The sequence below is a fragment of the Sebastes umbrosus genome, chromosome 5, assembly GCF_015220745.1.
Source record: "Sebastes umbrosus isolate fSebUmb1 chromosome 5, fSebUmb1.pri, whole genome shotgun sequence".
Classification (NCBI taxonomy): Eukaryota; Metazoa; Chordata; class Actinopteri; order Perciformes; family Sebastidae; genus Sebastes; species Sebastes umbrosus.
The window spans coordinates 6,128,146-6,152,306 of NC_051273.1; the positions used below are offsets into that span (position 1 = coordinate 6,128,146).

Below are 24,161 nucleotides of genomic sequence, written 5' to 3' on the forward strand. Positions count from 1 at the left end.
AATTGCTCATGTCGAAGGGAAGAGTAAAAATATCACAAATTGATTATACATAGCAACTTATATGTCTGTATCAAAGCATAGATTTCCTTTTAGGATCAAATCATACCTACTGTAGCTTTGGTATAAATGAAAAACAGCATGTTATACAGTCAACTCCATACAGTATGCAGCATGAAGATCAAAGGTTCCCTATTAAAATGTGTGGAATGGCCATAGAGAGTTAACATCAACTTTAGTTCATCGCTGAGAGTAAAATCTATTCATTATTCAATATTTCCTTTATTTCTCTCTGGATATTTTTGCTGCAACCAGGCTGGCGGTTAATGCGTAATTTGCAATTTCCTGCAACAGTGTCTTTAGAGGGGAAATATGAGATAAGGTGTTTGGAAATGAGAAGGTTGATGAACCGGCAGCGAGCAAGACGTACAGTGGGACAGAGGGGATGGAGGGATACTGTGAGAAAAAAACAACAACAACAGACAGTTGTGAAGGTGGAGAAAGAAAAGGACAGGACTGGAGACAGAGAGTGAAAAATAAGGAAAAGATTAACAGGAGCACCAAGAGGCTGAACCAGAATGACGCATGATGACGATATGCCAAGAAAGCAAACAAAATGTTATCTCCCTGTGTTTGAGCACATGTACGTGTATGGTATGCACGTAAACTGTGGGAGAGCTTACTCTAAACTGTAAAGAAAGAATGTGCAAGAAAGCACAATAGAGAGAGATAGGGATGAGGAATGTGTGTTAAAAGAAAAAACACTAAAAAGGAGATGGAGTGCGAGCAGGACGTGGAGTAATCAGTGTCTATTTCCTGAGAGTAATAATCTCATTTCATCCATTTCCATGGAGCATAGATAATGTAGGTGACTATGAAAAGGTGAGCAATTGGGGGAGTTTTGGAAATGTTTTTCTTTTACTTGCAGCCACAAGGATCCTCAGAAGGTAGGTATCACACAAACCTTTAGGTATATCTCCAAAATATATAGAGAAACAAAATGTCAGTACTTAAACACAGTATCCTTAACATTATATGTCCAAAATACCAAAATATGTGGCCATGGTCAACCAATGTTGATCCACAGTCCCACCAGCTGGAACTCTGTGTCCCCGTTAATACGGATTTCTGCTTAGGAGTTATAAAAGCAAACAAAAAAAAACCAAACAAACAGATTATTCTCAACACATCTCTCTCCAGATAAGGGAATATGTAGAAGTACACTGAGTTTCCCAGGCTTGCAGCCACACCCCCTACGGTATTTCCATTCTTATCTCTTTTTTCCCAAAGATGCTTTATATAATTTGTTGAATTTGAGGTGGCACCTTTGTATACTTTGTCTATAGTTTATTTGTTACTTTCACCATTACAAGCACCTATGAATATGACAAAAATGTGCCTGTAAATAAATCATGTCTAATCATAGGACCCTATGATTTCCGTGATGCAGAAAACACGGACGGAATCACGGAAATATATACTAAAAATTAAATCATCTGTCAAATGCGGAATATTGTGGAAGTTGCCAAAATGTGAATGCAATTCATAATAAATCTGTGTTTTCCCTTCCACAATAAGTGTTTTTTCACAGCACCTAGGCTGAATGAAGAGAGAAAACTATGCTTCTATGTTTTGTTGTCATTTACGCTGATGCATCGCAGTTTAGTTTAGTTTATTATAGGATCTCCATTAGCTGGGCTCGAAAGCACAGCTAGTCTTCTTGGGGTCCACAGAAGCATGGACCTGTCAGGAGTCTGTCGGGAAGCTACAGCCAATGAGAGCGCAAGACATGGGTTGAGGGGAAACCTGGGGGAGGGGTCACCTGTTAATCGTCCAAAAAACTGAGGAATTCGACATTAACAGCTAAATTTAGCTAGTACTTTATTTTACAATTTCATATTTTACTAACTGCATTGAAGCTTTTCTCTAGGCTCCTTGTTTTGCACCAAATTGTAGGGATGCATCGATACCAGATATTTTGAGTTGTTAATTAATCTCCAATAATAGATATATACATACATTTGCATAAAGCAAGCATATTTGCAAACTCCTATGTTGATAAGAGTAGTAAATACTTGACAAATATCCCTTTAAGGTACATTTTGAACAGATAAAAAAAGCAATCGATCAATCGCGATAAACTATGGACAATCATGTGATTCAATATTTTAATCGATTGACAGCCATAGTTCAATAATTGACTTTAGGCTTGTTAGTTTAACTTGTTTGTTAAGCCCTTTATTCTATGGTTGGCTGACAGCTGGGAGAGTTAAGTGTATGGTAATGACATCATGACAGTCCAAAGCTAACTAAATAAATGAACAGAAAGACAAACACACATATGTGTATAAAAAAGATAATCAAACACATAAACATAATGTTAGTGTTGGAGTCTATCAACATTAAAAATATGTTTTTGCCTGCAGTGTTGGGCAAGGAAGTACGAGCAATTCGCAGAGGGGTGTATCTGTGTGAGTAACTTCACGTTTTGAAATACTGCGGAGTTGCTCGCAGTCTCTTTAAGTTTTCAAATGGTCGTCTGTTTGTGGAACTTGCTGAGTGTTTATCATATTATCCTCTGTTCTCTACAGAGGAGTGGGCCCTCTATACACCAAACTGTGGTTAGCTACAACTAACTGGCAGATCCGTTTTCTCTATGTGTGTGTGTGACAGCATGTGTGTGTGTGTGTGTTCTGTCTGCTGTGTTTTTTCCACAACTTTGGGATGAGATCTGAGAGGAAACGGACAGATTTCCATCTGTCTGCTTCATTTGCAAAAAAAAGCCTTCTTGCGATTCAAATATATGCTTTAGCCACCTCTCTCTTGCCCTCCCTCTCTCTCTCTTTCTCTCTCTCTCTCTCTCTCCATCTCTTCCATCTCTCCATCTCTCCTTTCTATCCAAGTGGCATCTGTGGATGACCAGGGCATCAAGAGTCTCAGGGGCTGAGGGAGGAATAGGGGGAGCAGGAGGGAAAAAGAAAAAGAAAGGAGAGAGAGAGAGAGAGGGAGAGAGAGAGAGAGAAAGAGGGAGCAAGCGCCTCTCACTTCATATTTCCCCAGCACCACCCCGGCGTGCCAGCCAGCCTGCAGTCTGTTCTCCTTTGAGCTTTCTATTCTACCACAGAACAGAAAAAAATCAATTCATATTTCCATAATCCACACTCCTGTCTGTCTGCATGTCTTTTGCCTCCCCCCCTCCTTCCATCCCTCTCTCCCCCCCCCCTCTCCCCTGGGGTAGACTAACCCCTCCACCCCGATCCTACGGCCTACAAATGTCATTACGCTGAGCAACAATAACGGCCTAAACAAAAGGAGGCCTTGCTCTGAGCTCTGAGCCCCTCTGCGGAGACTGTTGGCTGCTGCTGCCATATGCTGGCCAGCTCGGGCCACAGAAAGAGACGTAGACCGTGGCTACAGAGGACTCCAGCCTTCAGCCCCACAAAAGAGGAAAGGAACCCTAATCCTGGTAATGAGGCCCGTGAATACAGCCTTTATGTATACGGGGGAAAGGGCCAATCCCTCTGTACACAGCACGCTAACTAGCCATCTTAAGGGCCATCTTATCCACACAAACGATCTGGTCGACAACTGAATGAAAGAAAAGTAAGGTTGTGGGGGGGCTAAAAAACAGAGACATGTCGGAGAGGAAGGATGAGGCACAACACATACACTATGTTTACACTATTTTTTTTCATCTCTCCTGGGTTCAGCTGCTCTTTTTTACTCCTTTTCCATCACTTCCTGTGCCTACCTCTGCACAGTCTGTAATTTCTTGCTCACACTCTGGTTCCCTCACTCCCTCTACCTCTTACTCTGATTGCGTGCTCTGGTTCTTGTGGGGCAGGCAGACATCGCCTGGAGCATCTTTCTACAAGCCCGTTTATTCCTCAAAGTGGATCAGAGAGGCAGGAGAGCTGTTTAAAAGCACTGGCTTGGCTGCTGTGTTGAGAGATAGTTAGCCTACGCACATATTGTTGTCCTTCTCTCTATTCTAGATGTCCATTTTTTCCCTTCAGCTTATCGACGGGCTGCTGCAGTCATCTGTCCAGCAAATTGCTCCAGGACCTGTTTTGTGCTGTGGCCACTTTGGGAACAGAAACAATATGTTGCATGTCTCCTTTTTTTCCTGTCTTCTCTCATTCTTAGACTAACTAACTGCTACTGGTGGGAAAACAATCAATTCACCTACACAATGTATTGCGATTTTTTTTTTTTTTTACAATTTTGAAATACATTTTTTAAAGATTATTTTTTGGGGGCTTTTTAACACCTTTATTGATAGTGAGAGAGATATAGTTATGAAAGGGGGAGAGAGAGGGGTTGACATGTAGCAAAGGGCCACAGGATGGATTTGAACCCTGGGCCGCTGCGGTAAGGACTCAGCCTTGGTACATGGGGTGCCCGCTCTACTAATTGAGCTACAGTGGCGCCCCTGAAATCATTTTTTTAATGCCATAATCAATATATTTGCTTCATCTGAGTCAATGCGGAGGTAGAAGTGAGTTTTATTGTTGTAGTCAGAGTAATGTGATATATATATATATATGTCATATCCGTTCTGTATCCATCACTCAAAACAAAGAGTATAGCCGGCCGTAGTGAGCAGAAACCGGTAGATGAGACAGAGCAGAAAACGGCGGAGTGTCCTCGTGAATACGACCTGCACCCTCACATTTAAATCCAACGTGGTAAACACTACACACACAGTAAAGTGTGTAAACACTTTGGGTTTCACACATTGCGAGAAAAAGCAGAGCTAGACATCACGGCCAAAGCTGCATGCTAACTCTGTCATGGACAGGAAACGTTATCGTATTGTGGTAACATGCGATCAAGCCAGCCGTTACTTGCATCTTCGTGGTCAAATTAGCCAACGCTACAACTGTAGAGCACCCATATACTGACATTTATGTTAAATGCAGTCAAACAGCCCTGATGGAGCTGACCATGGATGTATAAAAAATATAGACACGTGTGACTACGTCCGTTTTTTTGAAAATAAGGTGTTAACAAAGGGAACTGTGCATACAAAATACATATATGGAAATAAGATTGATTGGATTGTGTTCACCAGAAGTATAAAACATTACATGTCCCTTATAAATTAAATAGAAAATACCACTAATTTGTGAAGGAAATGTCTGTATTCTTGTAATTTCAATAGTCAGGACATCTCTGACTACATACATGCTGAAAATCAAACATTTTACTGTATTAATTTAGATATTTTCCGAAGTAAAAGTCCCTAGAAGTGTATGAATCAACTTTTCCCCATAGTCTGGTGTTAAAAAAGGTAACAAAAATCGCAATAAATCATAATATTGAATCACAATACTTAAAAATCCAACACACACTGCAGCAGAGAGCAGGAGTCATCACATGTTGGAGCAACAACAGGAGAACGAGTCAAACTAATCTACCTTACAGAGTGATGTGCACAGCGCAAAGATTAATACGCATATTATTACAGACTGTGTGATTGTTTTGATCAAGTTGGATCTAGACTGTGCGTCTTTGAAGGTGAAGCCAGAGAGAAATAACAAAGACGCCCTGCTGAGGTGGTGTATTTTTCTAAGGGTAAAGAGCAAGGCTTTTAAACAAAAGGGATATCAATTCAATTTAAATTATTCAAAAGATCTTTTTGCATATGTGTGTGCACATTGTCCCCCTGAGACAGCTGATACGATTTGTGATCGTCTTGATGGATAATTTGAGTTTAAGACAATTTACATAGTTTTGGGCATCATTTCTATCGTTAGCAATAACATCGCAAGTTAACTGAAGTGACATTGGATGGGGAAATAAACATTTAATAAGCACATAGACAACAGACTGGTGAAACAAACCTCCAGGAAAAGATCACTAGGGATGCACCAATCTAACTTTATCTCCGGATAATAATTTCAATACTACTAACTGAGGGTTTCAACCAAAACTGAACCGACACCAGTGCTCTCTTTTTCTTAAAATTTAAAAATCAGTAAACCTCAATGTGTGGAAACTTATTGGATTAATTTTTATGCAAGGTAACAGGAGGCCAGGGATTTGGCACTGAATTTTACTTATCTTACTTCTCTTATTAACTGCACTTATCATAGAAACTGTATTTAATGTGGATCGGTCATTTCATGGCTGATACCCGATCTGCTTAATAAGCCAGTATTGGCCTTGATAGCAGTCTGCCAAATTGAATCCGTGTGCATCCCTCGAGAAAAACAAAGGCGAATCGAAAAATATTACCCAAACTAGAAGTTGTAAATAGACATACTTCCTGATTACACTTTGACCTACTGTACTTAGTTGTGCACACACGCATAATAAGGGAATATAGCAGAACGTTTGGGTAGACTTACTTTCAGTTTCATCTCCAAATAAAATGGTTTTGATAATCTGGCTTTTTGTTTACAACCTGTGATCGTCAGTCTGCTTGTGTTTCTTGCAACAATATTTCACAGGTCTCAGCTACTTCTTTGATGAGTATAATGCTAATTTATAATCAATAGAACCACATGATAACCAAATATACACAAATAAGAGCCCAGTTGTAATGCACTGGAATCATCCTTTAAACCATGTCCTCGTCAAAAAATGTGATTCTTCAATAAGACAGACTAGTGGGAGACACTGAGGTGTGGATGTAACCCTGCAATACTTACCACTGACTGGTTTGGGAAGAACATGGTGTTCCAAAAAGTATTGCAAAACAGCTGCAGATTTTGCTTTCAGATTGAAAATGAACCCGATAATGCTATAAATGTGAAACAATGGGAAGCAGACGCAGAAGCACAATGAGAGAGAAAGCAAGAGATACAAACAGAGAGAGAGAGAGAGAGAGAAAGAGAAAGAGGGGATAACAGAGGTGTGCATTCCTGTCACGGTTGCATGATAATTACTGATTCGTCGGTTATTGAAGACCTGCTCACTGCTTTTCATTACCAGCAACAGACGTACAATGAGACAGAGAGAGACAGAGGAGGAGGAGGAGGAGGAGGAGAGAAGGAGAGGAAGCGCTGATAGGGATGAGGAGGAGAGTGGTGGTGGTGGTGGTGATAGGTGTGGGGGGGAGGTTACCACGGGATGGCAGGGTGAGTGAGGGCATTAGGCAAGGAAGGGAGATGGGAGAGGAGGAGGAGGAGGTAGAGGTTGTCTGTAACGGTGAACGAATGAGAGAGAGAGAGGGAGAGGAAGAGAGTGAGAAAAGAATGAAAAAGCAGAGTGTGTTCCAACCTGGTCGGTGTGGTCCTGGGGGAAGCTCCACAGCACGGTTGGATCTAGAGGTAATTGACAGACAGCATTAATCAGCGGGTGAGAAACACACCGTCTTCGCTAGCTGCCTCAGAACACATACATATTAATGAGAGGGGTGGGGGCAAGGGTGGCTGCTGCGAGTCTATGCACGCACACACACACTCACACGTACACTTATATACTCACTTACACACACACACACATACAGAGCAGCGCACAGTGAAAGACAAGAGAGAGAGAGAGAGTGTGTCTAGGCGGTATGTGCTGTAAATATGCTAATCTATATTCTCAGTGTAGATATGATAGCTTATATTATTCACCAAATCATGCACGTTTAAGAAAGTCGCAGCAACACATACTCTAGTTTATTTGCTTAATTATTCCTACATTGATACAAGCCTGGCTGTTTGCTGGAGGGATGTAAAACCTAAGATAAAAGGTTCGTCATTATAACGGGGGGGATTGTGATTTAGTTTCTCTCCAGTAAATACTGTAACATTGTTGATTGTTATATGATTTTCAGACCGACAGGAAATTAACCAATTCTGATTTTGTCAATTAACAGTTAAGCTATATACAGAATATTAGCTGGGTTTATAAACCTTCAAAAATGCCATTATAAATGGAATACTTTGGGACTTTAAGCTGCTGATCAGACTAAATAAGACATCTTTTTTGCTTTGGTAAGCTGTGATGGGCATTTCTCATTCTTTTTGACATTTTATAAACTACATACTAATTGATTAATCAAAAAGAGAGCTGATTAATCACCACTAAAATAATCATTAAGTTGCAGATAACCTAGAATGGTCATTCTTGTTTAAAGAGTGTGCTCCAACGACATTCAGAATGTATAACAGATTAATGTTTTATATAAATAGTAAAGGCGTAAAGTACAAGAAATACATTGGCATTATTCTCTTACTGATAGTTTGATAGGCAACAGGACTAATATACCAAACTGCACAAAATACCCATTTAATTCTTCGTAATAAGCAGCCAGCCTACTGGCGCCTTAGTGTCACTCTTGCAACGTGTGTTTGCAGCTCTCTTAAAGCTTCCAAACCAAAACATGAGACCTGGCTTCTCGCAGGCTTCTACCATGTGGTTGAAAGGAAGCAGCCGCCGAGCCATAGCCTGAACACAGGGGTCTCTGGTAAACATGGCTTCCACGGCTTCAAGGTCACCCTGTGACCTCGGCAGGAACAGCGAGAGTTTGAAGAGACGAGCTCACGCATGCCAGGTTCACTGTCATGGACGTACAAAAGACCAACAGGCTCATGAACACACCCCCTGTCTACCTCTGTCTAAACAACGCTGGCTGAGAGAGTGAATCTGGAGGCACCAAACCTTCAGAATAACTGCGAGTTCAACAGGTATAACAGGTTAATTGAAAGATACATGACCATTTTAACACAGGCTAAATTTGGGTATGATCCTGCCCTACGCATATGTCCAAAAAGATTAATGTAGACATTTATGAAGCCAGAGGAGAGGACCCCTACCTTAGTAAAGAGGACATGCAATAACACACAATGTGTGGAGTATAGCTTCATGGCTAACACACCAGGCTGCCTGGGAGAGAGCGGCACACAATGGACAAACGGATGACGGGACGCAGCAGAATCCATCATGCCTTACATAATCCTGTTGGATAATTTCATGGGCCCCATCTTGAAAAGAGCGGCACGGAAAAAAAGCAGCCGAGCTCAAAGCTCTACACACCAACTCCGACCGCCACCCCCCCCTTCTGCCTACCCTATGATCTGCCACAGTTAGGGCTATTTTATGCTGATTTACTGGGTGAGAGGATGGGAACTGCTGCTGGAGTGTGATACAGGACGGAAGAAAAGGGACAGGAAGAGAAGAGGGCAGGGGGGGTCCAGTGTTTGGAACTTTTGTCACCCATGCCTACTTTACGCAGTGATTGGCCAGGTGTACACAGGTATGGAAATATGGGGAGCTTCAAGAGCACTGCAAAGACTGCAAACTGTGTCAGTGTCCATGTTCATGGCTGACACAATGGGCCTCTATGTTGACAATACAGACAAGAGGAGTGTTACTGAAGTCAAGATCAAGTTCTGATAGCGGCTGAAACACAATAGACCTTTTTCATAGCACATATTTTGACTTGTCAAGCAGGAAAAGCACAGGTGGTAGCACACAGTTACCTCTAGTCTTTAATTTATCTCTTGTATCAGCGATTACAGTATGCTGAACAGCTGAACGCCGCACATTTAAAGCTGGTAACTTTGAGCAAATATGATAAAAAAAAAAAAGTTATTTTTATAAAACGGTCACTATATGCTGACAGTAGTGCATGAGACAGATAATCTAATTAAAAATAATGTGCCTCGGTGTCCTCCGGTGCTCCTAATGGCATCTGCAAGATTTCACAGTGTCGATGGAAAACAACCAATCAGAGCTGAGCTGAAGCTTGCCGTCTCTGAGCAGCTGTCAATCACTGCTCACAAAACTTGTGAACTCTGATCAAACGGTCAAACTAGGCAGCGCTGATCAAATATGAACCAATACTCTGTTACTGTAATGTCTATTTCTCACCTCAAATGTTTTCAGAATCATCTTGTAGTGTACTGTTTAGCTGTAAAATTAGAAAGTTTGGCTCAACTGTTTTCAACATGGTTACATTAGGAGCATTAGGAGCAATAGGAAGAGGCAGAGGAACATGGTTTTCTCACAGATTATCTGTCGCATGTACTACTGTCAGGATATAGTGACAGTTTTATAAAAATAAATATCATATTTGCTCAAAGTTCCCGGCTGCAGCTTTAAGTGTAGCTGCTCTAATAAAGTATTTACTACTCAGATTTTCTGACATGGTGAGACAAAACATACAAAATAAAAGCGGAGAAAAAGGTGGAGGGAAGGAGGGACTTTAGTGCAGTGTTAACAAATGTTGATAAATTGATTAGAGGAACAATAGAAAAAAATAATAGATGAAAATCTTAAAATCAATTATCCCAAAAGATGTTGTACTTTGACTGTAAAACCAAGTAACAAAATAACTTCAGTTTTGGCTGGGATAACTTTTTGGCAAGATGAACAAAAATTATAAAACAAAACGTCGTTCTTTGGGGGCTTGTATACCCGGTATGAAAGAGTCGACCGATACAAGATCATGCCCCATGACTAAATGGATTTGAAATCGCCACTCCTTTTCCAAAAACATTTTGTGTACTCAAGTATTGAGTCACACAGAGTGAGAGTGGTGTAGAGAGAGAGAGAAAGAGAGAGTAAAGGAGGCAGAAAACAGTGAGCTGTAACAACACACTGAGGACGTGTGAGAACTTCAGAGCACTACCAAACACCTTCCTTTATCATTCATATCTCCTCTTTCCTCTGCATCCTTTCCTTTCCATCCAACAGACTCTTATTGTTTCTGTTCTGCTCCATCTCCACATTTCTCTGCCAATCACTTTGCCTCTTGCTTCTTTTTTTTCCACTATCCATTCCTCTTGTTTTTCCCCCCCTCTTAGGCCTCATTTACGGTCCTTCTTCCCATGCTTGCCTCATTTTTTTCCTATTTCTTCCACAACCTTTCTTGCTCTTCATCCCGCCCTCCCCTGCAGCTCTCTGTCCTCTTCACTTCTGCACCCCCTCTCTCTTTTTTTCCACTCTTTTGCGTTCGTATACCCCTCCCTTCGGACGTGCTGGGCGTGTGGTGGACGCAAGAGGGGGCCTGAAGGGGGTTAAGGCTGAAAGTTGAAGGTTACAGAGGTGAAGAGGACCCCTGCTGTTCCGCCGGGGGACACAAATGTCACCATGACAGATCCTCCACCGGTTAATCCACCCTCCCCTCCTTGAAAAACACACACACACACACTAGAGCTCCATGGCACTGACCAAAAAAAATACATTTCATTTCTGAATACTGCAACTGTCAACTGTTCCATATGCAAAAACGCCTCTACTAAACCATTTTCTTTTCAGCACATAAAAACATTTGAGGTGCAAATGACATGCTCGTAATTTTCTCCATTTAAATGTCGTCAAAATGTGTCATTACTTGGTTGCTTTGGAAGCCATGAGTGCACAGCAAATACATTTCTGTCTGCAGCCTCTGTGGATTTCGACCTTTCTTCGGGATGTTGCATTTTCAAAACACAGGCGGTGGATTTTACAAGTAGTACATTGTATGAATGTTTTGTGGCTTGCTCACAAGATCATAAAACATTTTCTGCATGTAACAGACAATGGTAGCTGTCAGTTACAATAAAAAATGACAAAGTTAGAGACACGGGGGTCTGGAGGACACCAGCAATGCCATATGCAAGCGCACACACACACATACACCCACATACAGCTAATAACAATGTATATCCCTACAAAGAGTAGAAATGCAGTGCCTTGTTCATGGACACTCAAATCAGGTTTGACAAGTAAGGGATAATGTACAGCGGGCCAGTCATTGTTGTGAAATAAACCCCGACAGGACGATGCAGCAACACGCCGTAAAGTGGAGGGGTCTTGCATCACCCTGAAGGGGTTTCTTTCACAACAATGACCCGCTAGCTGTACATTATCCCACTTATTACACTGCTACTTACTTAAGAAATCAATAATTTGACACAAATATGGTCCTCCAGAGTCCGACAGCACCCATAGCAACGGTCTGTTATACATAGCAACGGTCTGCTATAAAGAAATAACTGTAGAACGCGGTGATTGACCAATCAGAATCAAGTATTCAACAAAGCTGTGTAATAAATGCCAATAATGCATTGTAGCATTTGACATTTTTCTGAGACTAACCAAACACTGCTCTTTCATACACCTGCCTACATTGCCTGCTACCTATTTGTTCAGACATCTGTCTTGCCAACCGTGTTCTGTTAGGCCTGCCAGCATGATACATTGCTTTGTTCATCAGATGCCCCCACATTACGATATTATCACGATACTTAAGTCACAATACGATCTTATTGTGATTTTAAACATTTTGTGATATGCTGAGTATTGCGATATATTGTGATTTATTACTTTTTTTTTCAACTGAAAATTATGCAGTTTGTCAAAATCTGTTTTATCTAATAAGATACAGTTTTTGCTCATGTTCATTTCAGAGTTTTCATTCACCTATCTTGAGGTGAAAGGTCAAGGGACCCCTTTGAAAATGGCCATGCCAGTTTTTCCTCACCAAAATTTTGGGTAAATTTGAAGCATTAACAGCGTTCTTCCCGACAAGCTAACATGACAAACTAATAGGACATGGTACCAATGGATTCCTTAGGTTTTCTAATTTCATATGATGCCAGTATCTTCACTCTAGCTTTAAGAATGAGCCGGCTACAACCTCTGAAAGAAAGGATAGCGGCCAGGTCGGATTGTTAAGAGGTTAATAGTTCAATTATAATAAAAGATCGATACTTGACGTCCGTGTATCGATACAATATTGCCACACAAAATATCGCGATACTACGCTGTATTGATTTTTCCACCACCCCTAGTAGGCATCAGCCTCTCCTTCACTTATCTAAAAAATGCAAGGGATTCAAAATGTGTTTATTGCATTTCCTACTGGTGACAAAATCTATAAAGAGCTGTTGCAAATCGTATAAAAACAGTCTACTTGATGTGACACCAGTGGCAGCTGGAGTGACAAGGGGAAAACAACCTATAGCATATTTCAACCCAGTGGAGTATAAACAGATCCAGTGGGTGAGAATTGAATTGAAATCACCTATCCAGAGTTAGATTCCTCTATTCACACCCCGGGAAATGGAGGTGAGGCAAATGTGACGAAAAAGCTCAAAGAGTGACCGTCGGTCTCTGTTTGCAAAGTGTCTGTGTACCGCACAAGTACATGTGTGTTTACAGATAGATAACACGCTCAGGAGTGAATATTTACTGTACAGTAGCATGTCCATTGATCTCTGAGGGCTTCAAGCGTGGCTGACCTCCAACAGTCACGATGGGGGCAGCGTGCGGGAAGCCCCTGAGCCGTGACACAGATACCGGGGAGAGGGGGGGCGGTGCTGGTGGATGTGGTGAAAAATCAATGTTTTGGCTATTCCTGAGACGCCCGTCTTTAAAAGTCGGAGGAGGAGAGGGAGCGAGGAGAAAGGAGGGTTAATAGGTGAAGGGTGTTGGGAACTGAGAGCGGGGCAACAGGGAAAGAGTGGGAGGAGGAAGGATGAGGTGAGGAAAGGAATGGATGGAGAGTGGGAGGTAGAACTCTGCGTCTCTCAACTGACACACCACTCCCTTCCTACCTACTCAGGTGGATCATTAAATGTGATGGGATTAAACAGAATAAATTAGCAAGATATATGTTCATAAGCCTACCCCTTCATCTCTTATTTCTTCTATTCTCTGCATAAATCTACTGGCTCTTCCAAGTAGGCTAAAAATGAAAAATGCTGGCATCGTCATCTTGGCATAAATCTACGCTTCTTGGGATTTCCAAGTAGGCTAAAAAGAAGCTGTTGGCAGAGGATGCCATTCCTAATGCTGCTGGCTGGAAAAGAAAAAGTTGGCGCACCACACCAGTGTGTCAGAAACCTCGCACTGCCCGGCGCTGCACGGCAAGTTATTCAACTACAAGTCACTTTGTCACTTAACTAAAAAAGTAGAATCCAACTTATTTACTTTGATGGCATGAAGCTTTATAAAAAATAGCCTTTGCAAACTACTGGGAATGCATATGATAAACTTGACATACACCCACATTGCACATTGTTTCTATAGGATCACCTTAGCAGCTCAATAACGGCGGCCTGAATGCACGTTTCTGGCTTTAAGACTGGGAGAGATTTCAGTAAAACACAAAAAGAGCCTAACCCTAAATCCAGTGTGAATACACATTTAGATGAAAGCCTCTAGTTTATAATTCTCTATACTATGTGAATCAAACACAGACTTAGAGCCCTCATGGCCATCCAATGTTCTAAAGGCATCAAAAATGCACTTTTTTCACCTTATTCCACGAACGACTGAATGTGTGTTGCGAGTGAATAGGGGGCCTGTTTGTTAAGAGAGGCCAAATCCCATATGGTGAACAGCAGCTCCTCTGGTGAGAAGAGAGGCTGTGAAAGCCACCGGCAGCCCCTCTCCTCCATCCGTGCTCCGGAGATGAAGGGATGTAGCGCCTGCCTCTCCTTGTTCCTCCTTTCTCTCGCTCCCTTTGCCTCCTCTCCTCCCTCTTTCTTGGCCAGGGGTTAAACTGCTGCACTCTAACCTCCTTGGCAGCGATTTCATTCACTCCGTTTCTCTTGCTCGCTCTCTCATCTCTGAGAGAGATTTATTTCACAGTATGTAGTGGATTAGGCCCCCCTCGCACGCCCTCGGACAAAAGCATTGTTTTAGCACTGGCCTGTTCGCTGTAACGGGAGGAAGCTACCGCTACTAAGCATCCACAATACGGTCATTGTGGGCACAGGGCTGGAAGGACCCTGCCTCGGAGGCCGTCTAGACTTTGAGCCTGGGCCGATCGGAGAAACAGAGGGAGAAAATCCCATCAGGCAGTGGAGTGAAAGTTAACTAAGGTAACCTGCTGTGAACCTGATGAAGATGTCAAGCCAACATATGGTAAAAAATGTCTATTGTCAGAACAAGGAGCTTTCTTTCTTCTGAGGGAGGGTACGGTGGAGGAGGAGGAGGAGAGGAGGGGAGGCTAAAGAAGACTGAGGGGGTTGCACAACCTAAAGGAAGGAATAACTGTGGTGGTCATCGGTTTACTTCTGGATCAGTAGCCTTATTCTGGCCGGGAGGAGGCCCAACCTCAACGTTCACAATTAAAGGAGTAAGCAGATTAACTGGCATCTTTCAAAGGCCAGCAGAAAGAAAACACACTCACAGACGTTTAAAACATTTTTTTTTTTTTTCCTTTTTGCCTATCAACGTCCCAGGCTGCACACTGCAAATGGCATTACATTTCATGCTGATTTAGTGAGCAGGGGTTTTCAGAAAAGGAACTTCTTAAACGATGATATGGTCCTTGAGTTTACTGGTACTGATTGGTCACACTATGTTGTTACAAATGAGAACTGGGGACTGACAGAAAGCCTGAGGTTAGTCAGAAACTACCCGGATTAAATCAGATCAGATTTGTGTTTGATATTGAATTGGTATCTAGATCTTAACTGTAACAGAAAATGAACACAAAACACTATAAAGTGTATATCATTTCTTATAACAGGCACGAGCAAATTCATCATCACTTTGGTCTAGATTAGGTCTGGAAATAGGTCTAAATTTGCAAAGGAAAGATGCGTTTTAATTCCAATGCTTGAAAATTTGAATAATACAAAAAGAAAACAACCTCTAAAGGTAGAACCTCCTTTACCAGCCAAAAAAAATCAACTGGCAGGCTTCACATGTGAGAGATGCTGGCCTGGGGGATTTCTAAGCCATTTCTACAGCAGCTACATCTGAAAAAAAGATAAACAACAGCCTCAGCCACTGGAAGGAGAAGAAAGAAAGAGCTGCATGGAGATGATGTGACCCTATTAATGCCACATTAGTTGTTCCGTCTTCCCAGAAAACTGCTTCAGTGGGATGAGCTGAGAGAGAGAGAGGCAGAAAGAGAGAAGTGAAAGCGATACTGTCTCCAGGCTAGTTGGGATGCAACCCAATTTCACAGCTTCACGAATGAGTGGCACAGCATATGGATGCAACCTTTGTGACAGCCTCTGTGTATCACCACATATCAGCGTTGATATTCCCAGTCAGATTCCATACTGGTCCAACATTATGTCAAACAGCGGCTTCGCATGACTGCATCTTCAACACAGCACACAGACAGCATGTTTGTTGGGGGGGTGTTAGCCTCCGAAGCTAAGAAAAACAAACCAGCATCTCCCTAGACAGACTACTCTCCAACTCTTTCTTCACTGTATGATGCTCAGCTGCTGCAGAGTAACAAAATCAAGCGCTTAAATTAAAGCAGTAACGTGCCCTAAAATCGGAGATATAACCTGAAATCGGAGATATGACCCAGATATGTATTTCCAAATAGAAAGGGGAAAAGGAGGGTTGGCTGCAGAGTTTTGATGCAACAGCACAGATTAAAGGCCTTTTTTTTTGCGATTAATTCACACGTCAATTTATTTTTTCCAACTGTTGTTTTTGTCATGATTAATTTGACACACAATGTAAATATTACGCGGCAAAAAAGCGGGGTAATTGTTTTTTTCAGAATGAGGTCGTTTTCATGAGTTTTCGCACCGATATAAAAGCAATCAACCAATCACATTGTGCGGAACCGGTTGAGTTGCGCCAATATTTATGAAACGACAACAAGGAGGCTCCGTAGTCCGCAACACTATGGCAACCTTTATTACTCCTTTCAACCTTGACAAAGGTAGTGCAGACCATAGATGTACATACGTAAATACCGCATTAGTCGCTTCAGCCCGTTGCTGCGATACATCAGCGTCACCACCTTATTGGAGAGGTCAGGACTGGCCTGTAAACACATACAAGTGAACGGGGAAGCTGCATATGTTTACAGGCCAGTCTTTCTTGACCTCCCCACTATGGTGGTGACATTGACATAGGATCCAAAGGCCAATGCAGCATCTACGTATACTGTATATATATATATATATATATATATATATGGCGCAGACCAGATCCCCTCCTTCCGTTTTATTCCTTGTACAATAAAAACCCTAGACATATAATATTCACAGGCTAGTATTTTGCATTTTCGTGTCGTTTATTCGTCACGCGCCCGTTGTGTAAAGGCCTTAATGGTGATGATTCCATTACATTTCCAGGTTGTTGGCTGGTTGGCTTGAAAACCAGCATTACTTCACGTAATCACATACTTCTCTCCATATGGTCCAACCATCTGTCTTGGTCAAAAAACAACATCTATATATGCACAGTGAATGAATAACTCTATTATTAAGATAACACAGATGAAAAGACATGGCTATAACCTGAACTGATAAGTTATAGCTTACTAGGCATGTCAAAGTTAATGCGATAATAACGTGTTAACGCAAATTTGTTTTAACGCATTAACGCAACTTGCGATTTTTAGGTTGTATCAGGCTCAGTTTTAAAGCTAGTGAAGATACTGGTATCATATGAAACTAGAAAACCTAAGGAATCCAACCATGTCATACTAGCTTGTCAGGAAGAAGGTTAAATAACCCTCTAAACTTACACTAAATTTTAGCGAGGAAAAACTGGCATGGCCGTTTTCAAAGGGGTCCCTTGACCTCTGACCTCAAGATATGTGAATGAAAATGGGTTCTATGGGTACCCACGAGTCTCCTCTTTAAAGACATGCCCACTTTATGATAATCACATGCAGTTTGGGGCAAGTCATAGTCAAGTCAGCACACTGTCACACTGACAGCTGTTGTTGCCTGTTGGGCTTGAGTTTGCCATGTTATGATTTGAGCATATTTGTTTACGCTAAATGCAGTACCTGTGAGGGTTTCTGGACAATATTTGTCATTGTTTTGTGTTGTTAATTGATTTCCAATAATAATTATATACATACATTTGCATAAAGCAAGCGTATTTATCCACTCCCATGTTGATAAGAGTATTAAATACTTGACAAATCTCCCTTTAAGGTACATTTTGAACAGATAAATAATGTGCAATTAATCGCGATTAACTATGGACAATCATGCGATTAATTGCAATTAAATATATTAACAGATTGACAGCCATATAACTTACTTTACAAGGTAAATCAGCTTTAACTTTACCGCAAATTATGTTGGGATTATTGAGTAAACTTTATTATTATGACGTAGTCTCATGTGACAGAAACGTCTGTCAAAATTTAGTTTTTGGATTTACAACTTGTAAAGTTTAAGAACGCTGGTGATCAGGTCATTGTCACTCAATTTACACATGCTTAGGGTAGAGTTCCTTTTCTAGTCTTTGAAGTGGTGGTTGCAGCATCAGAGAAAACACAGTGTGTAGCACAGCAGCTCCTTGAGGTGTGGAGAGGATCGATCTTGGTTAATGTCATATGGCACAGCACCCAGAGGCGGCTGTGTGGTGCTGATGACAGTGCAAAGCCTTGCCTTTGGCGGCTACATGCTTGGTGCTGCCGAGCTGTGATTTGAAGTTCACATGCAAAAGGCTGACAGACAGACAGCTCTCAGTCAGGCAGTCAGTCAGCCAGCCAGCCAATCTTTCCACAGGGATGACAATACATCTGTATCTGTTAAAAGCGTACAAAGTGCCTAAACACAGTCACAGGGGTCTCAATGCTCTGCAGGACTGATGGACGAAATACTGACAGAAAAATACACCATGGAAGCACCGAAACTTAAACACACACACATTTCCCCGAAATGTAACTGGCTTCAGCAGAAAAAGTAGAAAATGTCAGGTTTTGGAGAACCATAACTTCTATTGAGAAAAAGTTTAAAAAAAGATTCAACCGTTGCTCATCCATTATACCTTTGCATTTCTCCAGCTTGATCTTTATTTAACCCTCTGAGGCCCACAATAGACTCATTTTTTGGGGGGAGGGGTCTTTAGGGGGAGATAGCAGGTCAACAGTAGATGTCACATAGAAATGGTGTACATCAACTGAAAGCTGGGAACCTGAAGATTAATTGAGATGCAGCTCAGCACTGTGTGTGAAGTTGTTCTAGTCATAAATCAGAAATAAACATTAATTAATGAATTAATGTCTAATTAAAACAAATTGTGAAAGTGTATAAGGGTTTAGAACATTATGATACAAGTTTGTGATGGTCAGTCCCATGCTCTATTATGTTTCATAAGTTGTTGCAGCAATTTTTGGTTTGATAACATTTGTTACACAGATTTGGTGCCAAATTTAAAATTTTTTTATAAATTGAGAATTGATAAAAATGATCAATAATCCCTCCAAAATACCACATTAAGACACCAAAACCTCGAGGAACACCATAGAAAAAGCCATGCTGTGATTTGGTATGAAAAACTTTTGACAATTGGAGATTTGTGCAAGAATTGCATTTTTCGGCGATTGGATGGCGAGTACAGCTGTTCTGGAAAATGCTCAGAAACCCCCTTATTGTCAATCTACCTAGGAAAGCCATCCATCCTCTGAATGCTTTAGGTCTCTAGCTTGTTTCATGAAGCTGTGATTATACTAGAGGTCACCACAGGTCATTTTACACAGTGAGGTCAAATAAAAAAAAAATCGGTCTCACTATAATATATGGCTACTATGGAGACTAACATCATCACACATGAATACTATTGGGCTCATTAGATCCACAAGAGTCTCAGCTTTACAGTGATACCTAATTTATGTAATTCCAAGACGGTTTAGGGACCCTAATATGCAGAAATATTCAAATACACCATTTTAGTATAGATGAAAATAACACATTTATACTGCATTCAAAGAACTCCATGTTTTTGCACAAAACTGCATGTGATTATCATAAAGTGGGCATGTCTGTAAAGGGGAGACTCGTGGGTACCCACAGAACCCATTTTCAGTCACAAACCTTGAGGTCAGAGGTCAAGGGACCCCTTTGGAAATGGCCATGCCAGTATTTTCTCACCAAAATGTAGCCTAATTTTGGAGCATTATTTAGCCTCCTTGTCAACAAGCTATCATGACATGGTTGGTACCAATGGATTCCTTAAGTTTTCTAGTTTTCTAGTGATATCTGTGCCTTCACTTGCCTACAGAAGGCAAGTAAAGGTTAAATGAAGTCAGGGTTGCAAGTTGTTAAACAAACTGACAAAATGTATAATAATATGTTGACACAAGCTGGTTGGTTCAGTTCACTTTGCGTCATCAGCATGCTTTCTCTGAATCTCATGGGAATCCCAAAAATGAGCTTAGCCAACAAGTGATTCAGCAGACAGGCCTGGGCTAAGACAACGTCAACACAACCACACCCACCTTCCCACACAAAACTGTGTTTGATGTGGGTTAATAAACACATGTTCTACCCGCTTTGGACCCATTACTAGACTGTTGTCACAGCTTTAATTCCTTGTCATCCACATTCACACAAGTCCCAGAACTGTAGTTACAGAGAGATCACTGCTAAACCAGTAATTTACTGGTTACAATAGAGCTAATTAGAGCTGCAACTGACAACAATTTTTTTTTATAATTTCCTAGAGCCCAAAGTCACACCTTCTAATGTTGTATCCAACTAAGCTAAGGTTTGACATTTTTGCTTGGTAATATATCTTAAAAATGTATCAATCAACAAAATGTATTTACTGTCAAATAGACCAATAATTTTACACAAACTATTTCCACACTCGACCTAATATAAACTGGTCATTTGTCATTGTTGTTTGTGGAGTTGTTGAGTTCAATGAAAGTGGTTGTTACTGTGTTTATTTTTGGAGATTCAAGTATCTTTAAGTATTTCTGAGATTTAGAATTAGCCAAATTAATTATTGAAAGAGCTATTAGTTGACACCGAAATCTACTAATTCCTGTACTTTTTTCCAGAAACACATTTAAGATTCGACGCCAAACTCCAGGGTCTAAGGATAGAGGGCGTCATTCAGTATGCTGTACAGATTGTAAAGCCCCTTGAGGTAAATTTGTGATTTTGGGCAATATAAATAAAATTGACTTGGTTTGAAAGCCGAGCAGCGGCACACCAGTTTAACCCCGGTCAGAAACCTGTCCTGAGGCCCAGTTAGACACCGCATGTTAGCCTATTTAAACACAGGTTAATCCTGCATCGTTGTGTCAGTCTGAAATGGGTGTTAAATATTTATACAACTCCTCCTAGCCTCATCTTACCCAGTTCCAATGGAGCGAGATCATCAGAAATTATTCCAAGTTCAGGAAAAACACTCAACAATAGCACTGAACATGAAGGTTTGGATGATAGATGAAGTATTAGAAGGTGAGGAAACCATAAATGTGTGTGTGGGGGATGTGTGTCTCCGTCCATCCGTCTACATGAAAACAAAGACATTGTGGATGAATTACATGATTTGCAATGATAAATGGTCTCAGACATTCACAAAGACATCAAGACTGACCTATATTTTCTGTCTTGAAAAATAGGCCAGAACCCAAATTAAGGGCCAGAAGGGCTGCTACATGCATGTAAACGCCATCGTCTTCACAGTAATTGTGTGGCGTTGGGCAACATAGAATGGAGAGACATAGCCTCAGGGCATTAGCTGTTGACATGTAAATATTGGGGATAGAAGCTGAAATGACAGCACAGACAGTGGGCTTGTACTGCTAGTTCTGCTTGACTTGGGTTTGGCCTTGGCCACGAAAATTAAGGTCTAAAGGACAACAGTCTAGACGTCAGGATACCGGTACTCGTATCATGTCAATAAGTAGGTTGATTTCCTTAATTGCCGAGAGAAATACATTTCTGTCTTTTACATCATTCATATTTAGATCATTTTGCATCAGTCTACATGGCAGCAGCCCTGTGAGACCACAACACAACCTGAGAATACATCCTTTGTAACAATCTCTGCTTCTTCTTTTTGTCTAAATGTGGATATCCTTGAGTCAACATCATTTTATACCATGTTCCATTACAACACTACAATACAAATAAAACAAACCTATGACATAGGGCGGCACAATTTTGGCCAAAATGATAATCACGATTATTTTGATCAATATTGAGATCACGATTATTATCACAATTTTAAATAAACATAACGCTGTTTTCACTTCCATGTCGTGCTACATTCCAACTATCAAAAACTCTAAATGTTATCTTTTTACTTCGTTATTGTCATCTATATTGGTTGCATAAAAACACAATTCAAATTATGAAAAATAAATGATTGTATTTGTATTTAAATATTTGCTTTGATGAAAAAAAAATCTTGACATTAGTAGTTCTAATTATATATGTTGCTTAGAGATAATGTAGGAGGTTAAACAGGTCATAATTCCCTCTCTAATATCTATTTTATATTGCTGTGAAAACATCTCCTTCAAACAACTGGATTTATTCAAGCCTCTTACCAAAAACTTAATTTTACAAGATTACATTTGAACGCATCATGATAAGGTTATAATTTAACCTCGCCCAGTACTTATTTTTTACTGTTTAAACATGCTCCATGCTGTCGGCAGATGAGCTGGTCACTGTGAATACACTGAGGAGCATGCATGGGAATGAATTACAATATAATAAGTGTCTGATTAAGTTAGTGGTTCCTTATTGTGGACTTGTAGTTGTGACAAATTGCCAGCTTTATTTCTTCTTCACTCACACTGAAGAACTTTCACACCGCTGACGTTACTTCCTGTGCCACTGTGTGCCGACCTCAAACCATCATGTAGCGGCTACACATTTGTATGTGCCCGGCAAAAACTCAGATATATGAATATGAAACCGCAGAAACTGTCTGCTGATTGACGCTGCATCTCTAGCTGTTTTCGTTTAGGAAGCACTTGATTTATGCAGCAGAGTTTCCTATGAGCAGAGCACGCATTTTAAACATCAATATCGCAGTTGATCATGTTCATTTAATTGTAGGAAGCCAAATTTGTGATCATGATTTATATTCGATTAATTGTGCAGCCCTACTATGAAAGCCAGAAGACAGTGATTTGTACACTCTAAATCCAAAAACGCTCACACGAAACTGTTCCAGTAGGAAAATTTCCTGTAGGAAAAAGTGGTGTCTTGTTTAATATGGTTGGAATCCTTCATATTAAAAGCTTTATGAGCCTCTGGTATCATTCCCACTGCACATGACAAGAGAAGTGGGCAGGTTGATGTAGTCATGACTCAACCCCAAATCCCGTTAAAATCCTGTCATTATGAAACTGCTCAATATGACAGTCATGAAAGTCACATATTTTTGAGCACAGATTTTTTTTATGAAATCCAATTTGCCAGACTAGGAACAGATTAACATCACTAAAGCTACATTAAAGCGGGAGCTGCACTAATCCTGTTCATTTGTGGGCTAAACTAGGCCACATTGGTATTACATGCATAAGAACCAGCCAATCATTGTTCTTTGACTCACAATACTTGTTGTGTGTGTGTGTTTGTGGGGGGGTGTGCATGTGTGTGTGTGTTTGGTTGTACATGCTTGTGCCATCTGCTGTGCTGAACATATATAGCCTACTCCTGGCCATCTATTGTCATTCTCTGACATGATACATGTGAAGAAGACCTCAGCTTTTAAGATGACACTAGCGTTTTAGTGGAAGCTAAATTCAGCTGGACGTTATCCTAGCCTTTGCGTTTTATTTTTAAACACATAAAATTCCCACAGCTCTCTGGAGCATAACTTAAGCATGGTCACAGGGGAATAAATTCATCTGCCATCACACAAAGATGCATAGCTAGCACTTGCACACAGACGCACACAAACAAAAAAAACACCAACAACAATGCTGTGAGGCTGCAAATGGGGGTGATGTGATGAAACTCCTCTGCATTCATCACAATCATCTCATTTTAAATCATTGATCGGGTCCCTACATTTCCCCACTTTTTTCACCGTGGAAAGGGGAAGTCTAAAAATAGCCTGTGAGCGTCAGTGTGCCTAGAAGTCTTTCCATGTTCTCCCAGTCTGGCAGCATTAGTGAATTCAGATGAGCCTCCTGCAGCTCTCACAGCCTCTGTGTCTCTTTCTCATGCACACGCTCATGCACAGCCATACATGCACAACGCACACTATTCACTTAAACATGTACCTGCTATCACACACACACACAAAACAGTATGCCCCCCTGGAGTTTCAGTACTGCGTCAGTGTGCAACCCCCTCAGCATCTCACCTCTCAGTTTATAGACTATACTGCCATCAGCATATATCCACCACCCTCTTCATCCTCTCTCCCCCATCTCCCTCCCTACCCCACCCCGTCTCATTTTGCCCCAGTTCTTCATGCTCTGGCCAATAATACTCTGAAGAAACAACAGAGAAGTCCACTCACAGCTGTCCTGCTGCTGGTGGACGCATGTGTGTGTGTGTGTGTGTGTGTGTGTGTTTGCCAAAACA

The 24,161-nt window shown here is 41.1% G+C and overlaps 1 protein-coding gene across 3 annotated transcripts in view; it reads right to left on the bottom strand.

Annotated features, from left to right (window-relative positions):
* dennd1b (DENN/MADD domain containing 1B) overlaps positions 1-24,161 on the bottom strand; it is a 137,861-nt gene that overhangs the window by 101,280 nt on the left and 12,420 nt on the right. For all 3 annotated transcript variants that reach the window (XM_037769162.1, XM_037769161.1, XM_037769163.1), the window contains exon 3: positions 7,225-7,268. In XM_037769162.1, coding sequence (XP_037625090.1) covers positions 7,225-7,268 — 44 coding nt within the window. The remainder of the gene's footprint in view (positions 1-7,224; positions 7,269-24,161) is intronic.